Genomic DNA, 15,926 nt, shown 5'->3' with positions numbered 1-15,926 from the left:
ATCTGAGCATCTTTGTATATGAGATCTGGAGACTACCACTGCAGACGACATAGTAAATGGCCCAACAGCGTTTCAATTAGTTCATTCATGCACGGCTACCTACTCAATTGTCTTCACAATCCTTTTGGGGCAAATAGAGGCTGGACTTCGCTCTAATATTGCCTTTGATATTGGGTGCGTTCGTAAATTCAATCTGGAGTGCCAGAGAGCGCTGAGTGAGCTCTGTGCGTTCGTAAATTCAGAGCGTTGTCAGATTGTCTGCTCGTAAATTCAAAGCGTTTCTCACAATGGCAGTCAAGCACCCAAGCTAACTGGCTAAAGTTAGCTAGCTTGCTAGCTATTTCCAGATATTAATGAGCGAACTCCTCACTCTGGCCATTTTACCTGCCCATAGCAGGGCTGTTTTCATGTTATCCAGAGCGTTGGTGACTGTAACTGTGCTGCCGGCAACAATTTAATTAAGCTTTTTTTGCCGATTTTTACAACACCGGCCATATTCAACTGGTGTTGAGCGTCCTTAGTCAGCAACTGTTGTTGCAGAATGTGAGAATGTGAAATGCATTGGTTGCCATGGTTTTCAACCACCCCTAACCAACCCTAATCACCTAAATCAAGATTCGGTATTGAAAAATCATTAGTGACCCCTAACTCAGCAAAGTGGCATAAACCTCCCTGAATACTAGAAATTGCTTTCTTGCCTAGCAGTAAGGAGCGTGAGACTGTAGCCAAAATGTGTTACTCTCCAGCAGCATTTCATTTAATAGGTGGAGTTATGATGCATTCTATATTATTGTAGTCATCCTCGCTGTATGAGCCACGTTAAAATTCCCAAGCGGGTTAACCCTATTGGTGAGATGCGTAGGGTGTTTGCCTTTCACGCCTGGGATCCGTTCGCTACATTGGTGTCAGAAGTGAGATGGCAGCCGTGAGGGGGCAACCGGACGTGTGAGGGGGGCCGTGGCAGGTCGAAGCATGGGGAATTGCCTTCCCGTTCGGAGGGTGCAGTGTAGCAATCCTCTCGCTATATGAGCCACACTACAATTCCCATTAAATGGGTTAACCCTATTGGTGCGATGCATATGTTGATTGCCTTTTACACCAGCAACTTGGGTTTGCATCCCTGTCCCTCCATTCGCTACATTATAATACCAAAGCCACACAACTGCAGTGGGATCTGCTTCTACAATATAGCTAAAATTTTCTTCATTTTACCCTCAAAAGAAGTTCGGCGTCCGGCTGAAATCGTTATCAGTGTGCTAGCTTAGCAGGATTAGCTTCCTCCCTCTCTGAATACAACTCGGGGTAAACGGTCTGAACCACAGTTCGAACCCAGTGCCCTCGGCCTCACTAACACAGATGACTGCCCTCCTTGACAACATACTAACCAGTTGAGCTATGGAAAAGGATCCAATTCAGCAGTTACATTGGCGACATTTCCAGCTAGCTGTGGAGTAGAGCTTTTCACGGGTCCTGGTGGGAACTAATTACCCAGGACCCGACCGGGACCCCATTGGGTTTGAGTCCAAAATTCAAACTTTTCCCTCAGGTCTGGGTCGGGTCCTGTTTTATTGTCATCGGGTCTCGGGTCTATGTAACCTAAGCTGATAGACCTGAGTGGACTCGAATGGACCTGACCACGGCTCTGCATAGCCTATAGCATATTTATTTTCGAATAAGATTAATTTACTGACTTATAGAAGGCCTAGAAGGCCTAGCACACATATAAATACCTATTTGTTTATCAGAAGAGCAACTTGGCTGATAAACATAATTTTTTTGTCACTCGGGTCCAATCGGTTTTGATCTAGACCCGGACCCATTAGGGTACGGGTTGGGTCTAGGTCTGGTTGTCCTCGGGTCCATTCGGGTTCGGGTCCCCCTTTAATAAAAAATATCAGGTCCATTCATATCCGGGTCTGATTGTCCTCGGGTCTGTTCGGACCAACTTTTTGGACCCGAGAAGACCTCTACTGTAGAGTGAGCTTACGGCACGTTCACGCACCCCCTCTAAACTCGCTTCACAGCGACTCCAGCTGTTGAGCTGAGCACTACGCTTACGGCGCGTTCTTGTCTCCGTTACACAGTGACATGCCCCTGGTATAATCTGCTGTGTTTTTCATGTTGGTTTATTTTATTTTAGGCTCATAAGAAGTGCATTGTCCGGATACATGCCATAGGCCACTTTATATTCCACTGTGTTTTGTATTTTTGTTTATTTGTCCGTTTTAATTTTTTTATCTTGGTAACCAGAGCAACAACAATGTCACAACGCATATGATGGAAAATTACTTAATTACCCATAATGCTTATTGACTTAACATTCCATTGTAATTCTAATTACCATGGCAATTATGTGTCACAATACTAATTATATTTATATGCTGTATGGCAGGCCAGTGACTTTTGCAACCAAATTATATTACTTTGTCCAATCGCACACAGGCTTTTATGGTCACACAAGGTGCCACCTATGGATTCAAAATGAGTAGCCTTACAATTATTTACATGGCCCCAGTTCCATTTGCAACCTAATACGTTTTTAGAAAAATAACCATAACATTTCAAATAGATACGAAATTGTAGTTCTCAAAGATGCAATTGCAAATGAATTAATCAAATCCAATGATTTACTAACAAGTATAGACAACCTAGATGAGAAACTATTGAGAATGGTAGCAGACTGTATTGCCACCCCTATTTGTCATGTCTTTAACCAAAGCCTAAAGGAGTGTGTATGTCCACAGGTGTGGAAGAAAGCGAAAGTAATTCCACTTTCAAAAAATAGTAAGAGAGTAAAGCACCCTTTCCTGACTCAAACAGCCACCCAATCAGTTTGCTGCCTGTTCTTCGTAAACTGATGGTGAAAATTGTGTTTGCGGTATCCCTCAGGGAAGTTGCCTTGGGCCGATGTTTTTATCTGTTTTTTTAAAAGCTGAACTTGTTTTTTGCCTTAGTAATCTCTGGTGGCATAGCATTCCACGATTACTTTATACGTACAGTGCCTTCAGAAAGCATTCACACCAAATTTTGTTGTGTTACAGCCTGAATTTAAATTAGATTAAATTGAGATGTTTGTCACTGACCTACACACAATACCCCATAATGTCAGTTATTTTTTATTTTACAAATTAATAAAAAATGTAAAGCTGAAATGTCTTAAGTCAATAAGTATTTAACCCCTTTTAGGCAAGCCTAAATAAATTCAGGAGTAAACATTTTCTTAACAATAAGTTGCATTGACTCACTCTGTGTGCAATAATAGTGTTTAGCATGATTTTTCAATGACTACCTCATCTCTGTACCCCTAACATACAATTATCTGTAAGATCCCTCAGTCGAGCAGTGAATTTCAAACACAAAGGCCAGGGAGGTTTTGCAATGCCTCACAAAGAAGGGCACCTATTGGTAGATGGATAAAAATGTAAAAGCAGACATTGAATATCACTTTGAGCATGGTGAAGTTATTAATTACACTTTGGATGGTGTATCAATACACCCAGTCACTAAAAAGATACAGGTGTCCTTCCTAACTCAGTTGCTGGAGAGGAAGGAAACAGCTCAGGGATTTCACCATGAGGCCAATTGTGACTTTAAAACAGTTACTGAATTTAATTGCTGTGATAGGAGAAAATGTAGGATGGATAAACAACATTGTAATTAATCCACAATACTAACCTAATTGACAGAGTGAAAAGAAGGAAGCCTTTACAGAATAAAAATATTCCAAAACATGCATCCTGTTTGCAACAAGGCATTGAAGTAATACTGAAAAAAAGGTGTCAAAGCAATTCACTTTTTGGCCTGAATACAAAGTGTTATGTTTGGGGCAAATCCAATACAACACAATACTGAGTACCACTCTCCATATTTTCAAGCATAGTGGTGGCTGCATCATGTTATAGGTATACTTGTAATCATTAAGGACTGGGGAGCTTTTCAGGATAAAAAAAATAAACTAAATGAAACTATGCACAGGCAAAATCCTAGAGCAAAACCTGGTTCGACATTGACTGGGAGATTAATTCACCCTTTCAGCAGGACAATAACCTAAAACACAAGGCTAAATCTACACTGGAGTTGCTTAGCAAGAAGACAGTAAATGTTCCTGAGTGGCAGAGTTACAGTTTTTCTTGAAAATCTATGGCAAGACTTAAATGGTTGTCTAGCAATGATCATCAACCAATTTGACAGAGCTTGAAGACATTTTAAAAGAATCATGGGCAAATGTTGCACAATCCAGGTGTGGAAAACTCTTAGAGGCTTACCCAGAAAGACTCACAGCTGTAATCTCTGCCAAAGGTGATTCTAACGTATTGATGGAGTGAATACTTATCTAATCAAGATATGTTATGTTTTATGATATGTTGTATTTTTCATACATTTTGCACAAATGTAATACCTTTTCTTCCTCTTTGACATCAGAGTATTTTGTGTAGATTGTTGACAAAAAGTGACAATTTATTCCATTTTAATCCCACTTTGTAACACAACAAAATGTGGGAAAAGTCAAAGGGTTTGAATACTCTCTGAAGGCACTGTAAAAAGCTAACCAAAGTCCTTTGTAGAATATGTATGAAGCCATATCATATCTCTATTAAAACATTCAGTTCTAACAGTAGCATTAGGTAAAGCCACTGGAGCATGTTCAGATTTTTGGCCCATGCAGTCTGGCGTGCTACTGTTAGAACACTTACTATATGTGGCGGTCAGTCAAGTGGCCATTTTGTCCTGTTTAGGTCAAAAGAGATAATGGCAAATGGCCAACAGCGAGGGCACAAGGAGCATAGCCTAGTAGTCTCTAATACGCAACGAATGACTCGTCTTTATGATTCTTGTTTGAGGTACTGTATTTGAAGGCATTAAAAGCCCCTTGGAAGTAACCCGCTTTATTCAGATAAAATAAAAGCCCACACTTGGAGTACAAAGGGGGAATTCAATGTTCCAAAGCGTTATTGTCCATTTCAGGGTAAACATTTCTATTCCATTTTGACATGGTTTCCACAGTAGACACATAATACAATTGATGATTAAAAGCTGATGCAGGAGGGAAGTGGGTCTGTTTGTAAGAGAGTAGAGGAGAAGTAACGGGTTTAAACAAGGCTGTGTGGTGGTAGCTGGAGACCTCGTTTGGAGACTGTTGGAACAAACAGACAAGATGGGACATGATCTAATGTGCTATGGTGTTAGAACAGCAGGGCTGAGGACATTTTATCTCTTCACTCACGCACCAGCAGACACTCACTTACCCATTCTGAGTTGCTGGGGATACATCTCAATAGTCTAAAGTGGTTTCCTTTCCTTGTCTTCTTTTCCTCCGTTACGCTTTAAGGCCACTTAAAGGAAAACTCCACCAAAAAACTATCTTTTGGTATTAGTCCATTGTTGATATAGTCCCAAAATGCTTTGCATGACAGAAATCAAGTATTCAAGATACAGTATATAACTTTCAAAATACAGAAATACAGCAGGTATGATGCATTCCTCCCATCGTCTCCTGTCCTCACCACCAGGAACTCACTCACTCTCTGTATGCATCTCAATCCACTAATTGTTTCCTCTCCTTGTCACTTGTCCACACTCATAACCACTGGGCACTCTCTCTCTCTTTCTCTCTCTCTCTCTCTCTGGTCTGACTGCATCTCAATCTCGTTCTAGTAAGTTGACCCTTCCCTTCTGCTCTCGTTCACTCCCCTTTGCAGATCTCAAATGAGACCGGGTAAGTGTTAAAGACAGACCTGTCAGTGCTGATGGAGGAAAAGAGATGTGCCGTGAAATAACACTGTCTACCTGTGAATCATAGACTGCCTGCTGAAATTGGCAAAAGCTTTTCATCACGATTTTACACTCCTCCCTCACAATTCACCAGTGTAGTGATATTGTGTTATTACAGATTTCCGCACTCTGTACTATCCACTGAGAATCAATCCCCACATCTTTACTCGCTGTCCTATTTTGCTGAGTGTGTCTTGCTTCATGAAGGCTTCCTTACAAACAAGAGAAATGAGAGAGGGGGTGAAGAGATGAAATAGTGAGGGTGAGGGGGTAGAGGAGTGAAAGATGGAGAGAGTATTACAGTAAGAGAGTGAAAGTAAGGGAATGAGAGATTGAGGACAAAGACGCGAGGGAGTGAGCATGAGGTATTAAAGGAAATAATAAAGAGAGATGGTGAGATAGAAAGAATGAGAGTCTGAGGGATTGAAAGAGTGATGAGAGGAACGAGGAAGAGTGTGAAAGGATGAGTGAATGTTTTTCACCTTGAAAAAGGTGTGTTTTACGTGTACCAAATCCAAATACCTGTATGCTGTACTAATTATAATTGTGCCTACATTTTATGCTCTCGCTCCATTTCCTGTTAATCTCTCTATTAATCCACACTGTGTAACCGCTGACAACCTAGAAACTTAACCCATTTTCTATTTGTTGTCCTTACAGGAAGGGCCTTATATGGAACTTGTCTGACTTCGGAGTAATTCTAAGTGGGAGGAGAGGTTTTGTTTAGGCACTTTTACATCCTATGTCTGAATTAAACCCATATTATAATCATCAGAATTTAATGAAATTAAATTCTTAGAGGTACTGATTTTTTGCTTCCATATGATTTTAGGTGACACATGTTTGCAATGGAAGTAATAACTCAGAGGAAGATTGTGTGAGTCGAGTTGAATGGGTAGAAATCAACCTCTACCTTGTTACGCAACAACCCAATTTAATTATGCCAGCTCATTTATTTGTGCCATGCAGTGGTATAAATGTTAAAAGTTAGACTCAGTGTTCTCATCTCAGAGTTGAGGCTGTCCAAATGAAGCTCCAAGGTGCAATTTAAGGGACTCCCAGTCCCAGGCCTCTGCTTTTCCAGCATCCTCTGCTTCCTTGTCACCTAATGATCTTAACCAATCAGCAGTCTGGGTTCAGATGCCTTTGAAGGCATGACAACAGAGCTTGAGGTCACTGAGGTGGAAAAGTAGAAAGAAGTGGAGAACAGATCAACTATAAGCTCACACACACACACAAGAAGTGTATTGGTGTGTGGAGAAGGACAGAACAACGGTTCTTCAATCAATCAAATTTGATGTGTATATTTAATTTTGCAAATAATCTGAGCCTATAGATTCCCAACAAGCAAGCAGAGGCGACAGTGGCAAGGAGAAACCTGCAGAGGCACCAGGCTCAAGAGAGGCAGTCCATCTTCTTCTGGCTTGCCAGGCAAGGGGTTCTTACAAGCACATTGGCCAAGTTTCCAACAGATCTTCATTTCCATCGTGGGCATTATGGGTAATGTAGTCCTGATCCTGTCTTTAATAAAGAACCAGATCTCCCATCTGAAAACATTTGAGGGGTTTCTCCTGAGCCTCGCTACCTCCAACCTGGAAGAGCTCCTTGTCGTAAACATCTGCAACGTCATCATGTTCTGTGTCTGTCCTCACCCCCTTGTCCTGCCGGACGCTCAAGTTCCTCATGGTGAGAGTAAAGTAGAGTACAGTATATGTAGCAGCGGATGGCTAAAGTGCTACTGCCTTCCCAAGACCTAGAAGTACTGTCACCCTGGATCTCGAAATTGCTTTTCTGGCTCAGTGGTAGGCTATTGACAGTGCTTTTTGTTGTGTTACAGCGTGGAGGGTTATATGAGTTTGTGCTCTGGTTGGGCGGAATTTACACAGTCTCATAAGTACAAATGTACTTAGAAATCATTCCTGTCAGAAATAAGTTGACAGCAGCTGAGATAATTGTATAATGTGATAATTTATTGATCTATTCGTTTGTAATGTAGGTGTTCGGCGAAATCGGCAGCATCCTCTTCACATTCCTTATCAGCATCTTCTGGTACCAGAAGCTCCCAGATGCTGAGACTGGGGGCATCTTGCCCGTCTTTCTGGACAACATCTGGTTGGCCTGGGCTGTGAGTGGGCTGTGTGTGATGCTAGCCATGTTCCTGGGAACTCCTACCTATCTCATGAACATGGATGGTCATATGGATAACTATACGCAAGACGGAGGCTGCCCTCCAGACTTCGTCCAGTGAACTGCCCGACCATTAACTGGGTCTTCAAGTATATTTTCATCCTGCTCTGCAACCTGCTGCCTCTATTCATTGTCATCGTCACCACCTGTCTCATTGTAAAGGTCTGTAACCACCTTGGAGTCGGTAGAGGTTGCCCCTAACCACATCCCTCTAATAGTTAATAAGGTTAGTTTTGAGGGTAGAGTGATCGGATTCTAGATCTGTGGATAGTGGCAATGCTCTGTCTGTGACCACTTGTTTGCTTAGGGTTGTCCAGTTGACAGACACATTGTCTTGGTATGTTTTGTCTCCCCTTCTTTAGTTGAACACACCTACCGTATTATAACTCGTTATGTATAGAAGTTTTACTGAATGACTAAAATGTTGGTGCACCAGGTGCTGCTGGTTCAGAGGAGGATGGTGGTGCCAGCGCTGAGTGCAGCAGGGGCGCCAGTGGAGCAGCCTCCCAGGAAGAAGGTCTCTACCTGGGGATCGATAGGAACACAGTGGGCATCCTGGCTGCCATGGGGGTGTTCCAGGTGGAATGGATCCTTCAGTCCCTACGACTTCCCCTTTTGGACCGAGGTGGAATTCTTCATCACATCGTCCTATACCACAATCAGCCCTTATGTGTATGGGATAGGGAGTAACCTGTTTACTGTGAAACAATTTAAGAAGTAATGTAAGAAATAATTTTTAGGTGTCAGGTGTAAGCAATTTTCTGTGCAGTATGATTATGGGATAAGGGAATAACCTCTTCTCTGAAACATGTAACGAAGTAATTGTGGTATATTTATAAACGCTCTGTGTTAGATGTAGGTGATTCTCTATTTTCTTGGAAGTAATTTTAAGAAGTCAAAGCCCGGTTTTTAGACGTAAACTACCCGACAAAAGTTTTAGAAAACCTACTCATTCCAGGGTTTTTCTTTATTTTTACTATTTTCTACATTGTGGAATAATAGTGAAGACATCAAAACTAGGAAATAAAACATATGGAATCATGTAGTAACCAAAAGTGTTAAACAAATCAAAATATATTTTATATTTGAGATTCTTCAAATAGCCAGCCTTTGCCTTGATGACAGGTTTGCACACTCTTGGCATTCTCTCAACCAGCTTCATGAGGTAGTTACCTGGAATGTATTTCAATTAACAGGTCTGCCTTCTTAAACGTGAATTTGTGAAATGTATTTCCTTCTTAATGCATTTGAGCCAATCAGTTGTGTTGTGACAAGGTAGGGGTGGTATACAGAAGATAGCCCTATTTGGTAAAAGACCAAGTCCATAATATGGCAAGAACAGCTCAAATAAGCAAAGAGAAATGACAGTCCATCATTACTTAAAGACATTAAGATCAGTCAATCCTGAAACTTTCAAGAACTTTTAAAATTTCTTAGTGCATTCGCAAAAATAATCAAGCGCTATGATGAAACTGGCTCTCACGAGGACTGCCACAGGAAAGGAAGACCCAGAGTTACCTCTGCTGCAGAGGATAAGTTCATTAGAGTTACCAGCCTCAGAAATGGCAGCCCAAATAAATGCTTCACAGAGTTCAAGTAACAGACACATCTCAACATCAACTGTTCAGAGGAGACTGCATGAATCAGGCCTCCATGGTCGAATTGCTGCAAAGAAACCACTACTAAAGGACACCAATAAGAAGAAGAGACTTGCCTGGGCCAAGAAACATGAGCAATGGACATTAATTAGACCAGTGGAAATCTGTACTTTGGTCTGATGAGTCCAAATTGGAGATTTTTGGTTCAAACCGCCGTGTCTTGTGAGACGCAGAGTGAACGGATGATCTCTGCATGTGTGGTTCCCACCGTGAAGCATGGAGGAGGAGGTGTGATGGTGCTTTGCTGGTGACACTATCTGTGATTTATTCAAGGCACACTTAACCAGCATGGCTACCACAGCATTCTGCAGTGATACGTCATCCCATCTAGTTTGCGCTTAGTGGGACTATCATTTTTTTCCCCAACAGGACAATGACCCAAAACACACCTCCAGGGTGTGTAAGGGCTATTTGACCAAGAAGGAGAGTGATGGAGTGCTGCATTAGATGACCTAGCTTCCACAATCACCTGACCTCAACCCAATTGAGATGGTTTGGGATGAGTTAGACCACAGAGTGAAGGAAAAGCAGCCAAAAAATACTCCGCATATGTGGGAACTCCTTCAAGACTGTTGGAAAAGCATTCCTCATGAAGCTGGTTGAGAGAATGCCAAGAGTGTGCAAAGCTGTCAAGGCAAAGGGTGGCTACTTTGAAGAATCTAAAATATATTTTGATTTGTTTAACACATTTTTGTTACTACATGATTCCATATGTGTTATTTCATAGTTTTGATGTCTTCGCTATTATTCTACATTGTATAAAATAGTAAAAAATAAATAAAAACCCTTGAATTAGTAGGTGTGTCCAAACTTTTGACTGGTTTGTGTGTGTGTGTGTGTGTGTGTGTGTGTGTGTGTGTGTGTGTGTGTGTGTGTGTGTGTGTGTGTGTGTGTGTGTGTGTGTGTGTGTGTGTGTGTGTGTGTGTGTGTGTACAGTTGAAGTCATAAGTTTACATACACCTCAGCCAAATACATTTAAATTCTGTTTTTCACAATTCCTGACATTTAATCTGAGTAAAAATTCCCTGTTTTAGGTCAGTTAGGATTATTTTTTTAAGAATGTGAAATGTCAGAATAATAGTGGAGAGAATATTTTTTTTCAGCTTTTTATTTCATCACATTCCTAGTGGGTCAGAAGTTTACATACACTCAATTAGTATTTGGTAGCATTGCCTTTAAATTGTTTAACTTGGGTCAAACGTTTCGGGTAGGCTTCCACAAGCTTCCCACAATAAGTTGGGTGAATTTTGGCCCATTCCTCCTGACAGAGCTGGTGTAACTGTGTCAGGTTTGTAGCCCTCCTTGCTCACACACGCTTTTTCAGTTCTGCCCACAAATTTTAGGATTGAAGTCAGGGCTTTGTGATGGCCACTCCAATACCTTGACTTTGTTGTCCTTAAGCCATTTTGCCACAATTTAGGAAGAATGCTTGGGGGCATTGTCCATTTGGAAGATCCAAGCTTTAACTTCCTGACTGATGTCTTGAGATGTTGCTTGAATATATCCACATAATTTTCCAACCTCATGCAGCCATCTATTTTGTGAAGTGGACCCACAACATGATGCTGCCACCCGTGTGCTTCACGGTTGGGATGGTGTTCTTCGGCTTGCAAGCATCCCCCATTTTCCTATAAACATAACGATGGTCATTGTGGCCAAACAGTTCTATTTTTGTTTCATCAGACCAGAGGACATTTCTCCAAAAGGTACAATCTTTGTCCCTATGTGCAGTTGCAAAACGTAGTCTGGCTTTTTTTAATGGCGGTTTTGGAGCAGTGGCTTCTTCCTTGTTGAACGGCCTTTCAGGTTATGTCGATATAGGACTCATTTTACTGTGGATATAGATACTTTTGTACCTGTTTCCTCCAGCATCTTCACAAGGTCCTTTGCTGTTGTTCTGGGATTGATTTGCACCTTTCGCACCAAAGTACGTTAATCTCTAGGAGACAGAACGCGTCTCTTTCCTGAGCGGTATAACGGCTGCGTGGTCCCATGGTGTTTATACTTGCATACTATTGTTTGTACAGATGAACGTGGTACCTTCAGGCGTTTGGAAATTGCTCCCAAGGATGAATCAGACTTGTGGAGGTCCACAATTTGGCTGATTTCTTTTGATTTTCCCATGATGTCAAGCAAAGAGGCACTGAGTTTGAAGGTTGGCCTTGAAATACATCCACAGGTACACCTCCCATTGACTCAAATGATGTCAATTAGCCTATCAGAAGCTTCTAAAGCCATGACATAATTTTCTGGAATTTTCCAAGCTGTTTAAAGGCACAGTCAACTTAGTGTATGTAAACTTCTGACCCACTGGAATTGTGATACAGTGAATTATAAGTGAAATAATCTGTCTGTAAACAATTGTTGGAAAAATGACATGTCATGCACAAAGTAGATGTCCTAACCGACTAGCCGAAACTATAGTTTGTTAACAAGAAATTTGTGGAGTGGTTGAAAAAACGAGTTTTAATGACTCCAACCTAAGTGTATGTAAACTTCTGACTTCAACTGTATATATAACATTGAACTTTGTCTATGATTGAATGTATGACACAGAGTGCACATGACACTTGACAACAATGAAAATAAGTCTTGACTTTTTTGTTTATGTAACCTCAACAAGTTTTGTATATGTATCGGTTGCCTGGTGCAACATTTTATGTATTTTAAATTGTTAAATAAAATCATATTGGGAACTATCCACCATGATGTGTTAGGAGTGCAATAACTGTATGGAATAGGGAATATTCTATACTTCTCTAAAACATTTTCAGAAGTATTTAGGAAATGGATCTTTTGTGTGGAAACCAGGGTCAAAATGTTTGTAAGAGGATAGCTTTACTAGTAACACATTTTTATGTTTGTTTGAAACAAATCTGATCAGTAGCACACTTGGAGGAACAACTGACTATACTCATTGTGTAAATATAAATATTTGACATGCATGTTGTTACATTCTAAGCAATTTTAACTGGTGATGAATTGCATCTCAAATAAATAAGGAATAGAGTGATTTAGATTCATTGATCTGTCCATAGTTACAGGAGTTACAGGCTGTACTGTGCAGAAAGGGTAAAGGCTCAAGTCATCTCATTTCTCACTCCACTCACAATAGGTTTTCAACTCAACATGATAATCTAAACTACATCACAGTCATATAAGATCTATTGTCAGACAGGGAATTTTAATTAACAAAAAAAACGTATGTCGGCTTCAGACTCGTTTTAACTCAAAATAACTGCTCAAATCCTGTTGAAATAATCAGTGATTAATCATCAATAGTAGTGATGATTATTGATTGATAATCATGAACGATTTATTTCAATTGACACATTTATTTAGTTCAATGCCGAATTACAATAGAATAGACTAGCCTAGTCTACTTGTATTTCCCTAATGCGTCTTGATGTTGTTATTGTTGTTGTGAGGTTTATGCCATACACACGTCGCCACTATTATAAGACCACTCATTCGTTTTTGCTTCTCGTGATTCCTCATTCCCGATATAATTTAGATGCAAATATTATTTTGATATTTCGTAGATCTGAAATGTCGTTTTTGTCTTTTAAAACATTCATCAAACGTGCGGGTGAGGCCTGTATCTGAGTCCAATAGGGAAGTGTTTAAGCATGCTTATACCGACACTCGAAATGTTATAAACGATTGACTATTCGAAGCATTCACAAAATATCCCCCAATAGTCCGAAAGGTGTTTGTCGGCTATTTATTTTAGGATGACAGGGTGTAGATGTCTGAGGCAGGATTTTGTCTCTAATTCAGGATTTTGTCTCTAATTAGTGTTCTAACCTAGAAAGAAAATTGTTGTTGCGGCCCTCACAGCCTGTCGAAGGCGGCAATAGGTTGTAATACTCTGCTGGCCCTGGAGTCCTGTGTCTGGGCTCCTTGTCCTTCACTCCCCCCGAGGTGGGCTGAGGAGTCAGGAATCACGTTGTTGATGTTATTCCAGTGCGAAAAAATGACAACAATGGCGCATATAAGAGCATATATAGGATAGAAGTTACAAATTGAACACAAAATATGAAGCATTGTCACTCGCGCTGAAATAACATTAACAAAATGTCATATATGGTACTGATATAAAAATACGGGGCATAAACCATGCAGACTAACGCGTTCACATAGGGCTACAATTGTTGCTAACAGTTTGGGTGGTTTAAGTTGTAACAATTTGCGCTGTGAGCTTTTATATTTCACAGCAGTAACCATGGACAGGGTTGATAGACTGGATGGTCAATATTGACTTTTAATAACTAGGCTATTTTACAAATCGCATCATTTCTATCACACTAGCCTAGCCTACTGTAACATTGTATTTGGCTACATTTGGAACTTTCTGACATTGCAGTTTGGCTACAACAATGTAACAACTTAAACACTTTGACATGGGAAAATAATAGCATAGGCTGTCTATTGGCTCCTGTCCCATATGGTAAATATGTTTATATGTATTATTCAGTGTATTGATGGCATAGCTTATGGTTTATGGTTATAACCACAGCCCATAGGCCTATCAAGTTGAGGGTAGACTATAGCGTACTAGTGAAAATATAACTTGTAATTTAGCTGTTGACAGACAGACAGACCATCATCAGACAGACAGATCAAGACAGAGATCATAAGTCAGACAGGCAGACCAAATATCAGGCAGACGTCCAACCATCAGACAGACAGGCAGATAAACACACACACAAATAGGCTACAGCAGGAATACAGGCTAAAATGGCCATTTCCCCCAATGGAGGTGTTCAAAACAGAGCAGATAGGCTAAACGTTTTTTTCCGCGTTATCAGCTGTACTAAAGATTGAATCGTATTTTATGCTTTTTTTTTGTGGCGGCTGCACGGAAGAAATAACTGCCCGCTAAACCTCTGGAGGGAGCCTGCGCAACACACACGGACCGAACCTGAGTGTGTGTGCCGCCATGGTGACTTACGTCACACCCCGAGCACGGATGTGTGTGTTTTGAGTGTGTGTGTGTGTCTCCGTGGAGTGAGAATGTGTAGATAGATGTTCGAAAGGAGTGAGAGATAGTCTGGAAGTGGACGGACATGCACAAGATTCGAAGAGTCACAACAGACAGTTCGCTATCCGATTCCTGCACGATTCACAAAGGTAGAGTCAATTTGTGTATTTGTTATTTATTGCACAGACTTTTCGCCGGAGTTGTTCGACGCCACGAATTGGACTCGAGGTGGCAGAGATCCTCGGGATGGACTCCCGCTTTTCCTCGCGCTGGCGTGGGAAATCACGCGCCATTGAGGGTTGATGTTGTGCATGCGCCTTGGTAGCCTGTGTGCATGGTCGATGCTAGGCTACATTGCGTGGCTTCGGCGGCCTCCATTTGCGAATTTATGTGCACGCTCGAAGATTATTTCGAGGCCTTTTGTTTCGACGACGGCACGCAACAGTTGGAGTTTGCACTGTTATTATTGCTCTCCAAACAGCGCAACACGCCATACGGTGGTGGAAGGTAGGCGTCAGTGAATGTCCAACTTTTTAACTTGCTGGCTAAATATCTGGAGGCCTACAACAAGGCTTGGGGAGGAGAGGACGAGGGGTGTTGTCAAGCAACTTTTATACTCGACACTGGCATGTGTTTTTGAAGAAATACACGATTTAAAGCTCATGGAATATAATACTGGTTTGATTGTTGAGATGGAAATATTATTTGGAATAACCATATTTAACAAATAATAACGGTAACACCTCCAATAAACACTTCTATAGGCTACATGAAAGGAAGTCGTGGTATTTGTATTGTTTCTGAACTTAAATTGACAAGGACATTCCAGTTAATGTCATAATTGCATTTTAACCTGCACAGGGAAATATTGTTGTAACGTTAGCCTAAACGTTTAGCTAGGCTAATTTAACCTAATCAGTTTAGATAACGTTTTTTAATATAGGCCTAGCATCTATGTAACTTAAGCTAGTAACTAGGCTAATCAATTTTGTTCCATAGGACCCAACTCAAGACTGTGTTATCCATCTGAACTAAAGCCTATGGCAACTTACTATTGAAGAGAGCCTAGTGAGCTGACCAACCTCATCTGCTACACTTGAATGACACATTGCATGAATACAATGCCATTGTTCAAGAAAATTCCAAAAACAAGCTGATAAACAGAAAATGTATGTAATGTGTGTTCTCGGATAAAGTCCACGCTTTAGGGATCGCCTACTGCTTTTGGGTGACACTAAACTTCACATGAAAGGTCACACATCTGAAAACAATGTATTTTGATAAATTCAAATCTTATTTCATCTCCATGTTTTTCTTACAATTTT

The 15,926-nt window shown here is 40.9% G+C and overlaps 1 protein-coding gene across 1 annotated transcript; it reads left to right on the top strand.

The window, feature by feature from the left end:
* The first annotated feature begins 6,926 nt into the window (after positions 1 to 6,926).
* On the top strand, positions 6,927 to 8,902 carry LOC120019337. The gene is given in 8 exon segments (XM_038962630.1): positions 6,927 to 6,961; positions 7,109 to 7,402; positions 7,404 to 7,458; positions 7,769 to 8,009; positions 8,012 to 8,121; positions 8,396 to 8,485; positions 8,488 to 8,546; positions 8,548 to 8,902. Coding segments are annotated over 8 exon segments (1,017 nt in total). The 3' UTR covers positions 8,681 to 8,902.
* Positions 8,903 to 15,926: the final 7,024 nt, after the last annotated feature.

The sequence above is a fragment of the Salvelinus namaycush genome, chromosome 24 (assembly GCF_016432855.1).
Source record: "Salvelinus namaycush isolate Seneca chromosome 24, SaNama_1.0, whole genome shotgun sequence".
Lineage (NCBI taxonomy): Eukaryota > Metazoa > Chordata > Actinopteri > Salmoniformes > Salmonidae > Salvelinus > Salvelinus namaycush.
This window is presented reverse-complemented; position numbering and strand designations above follow the sequence as displayed.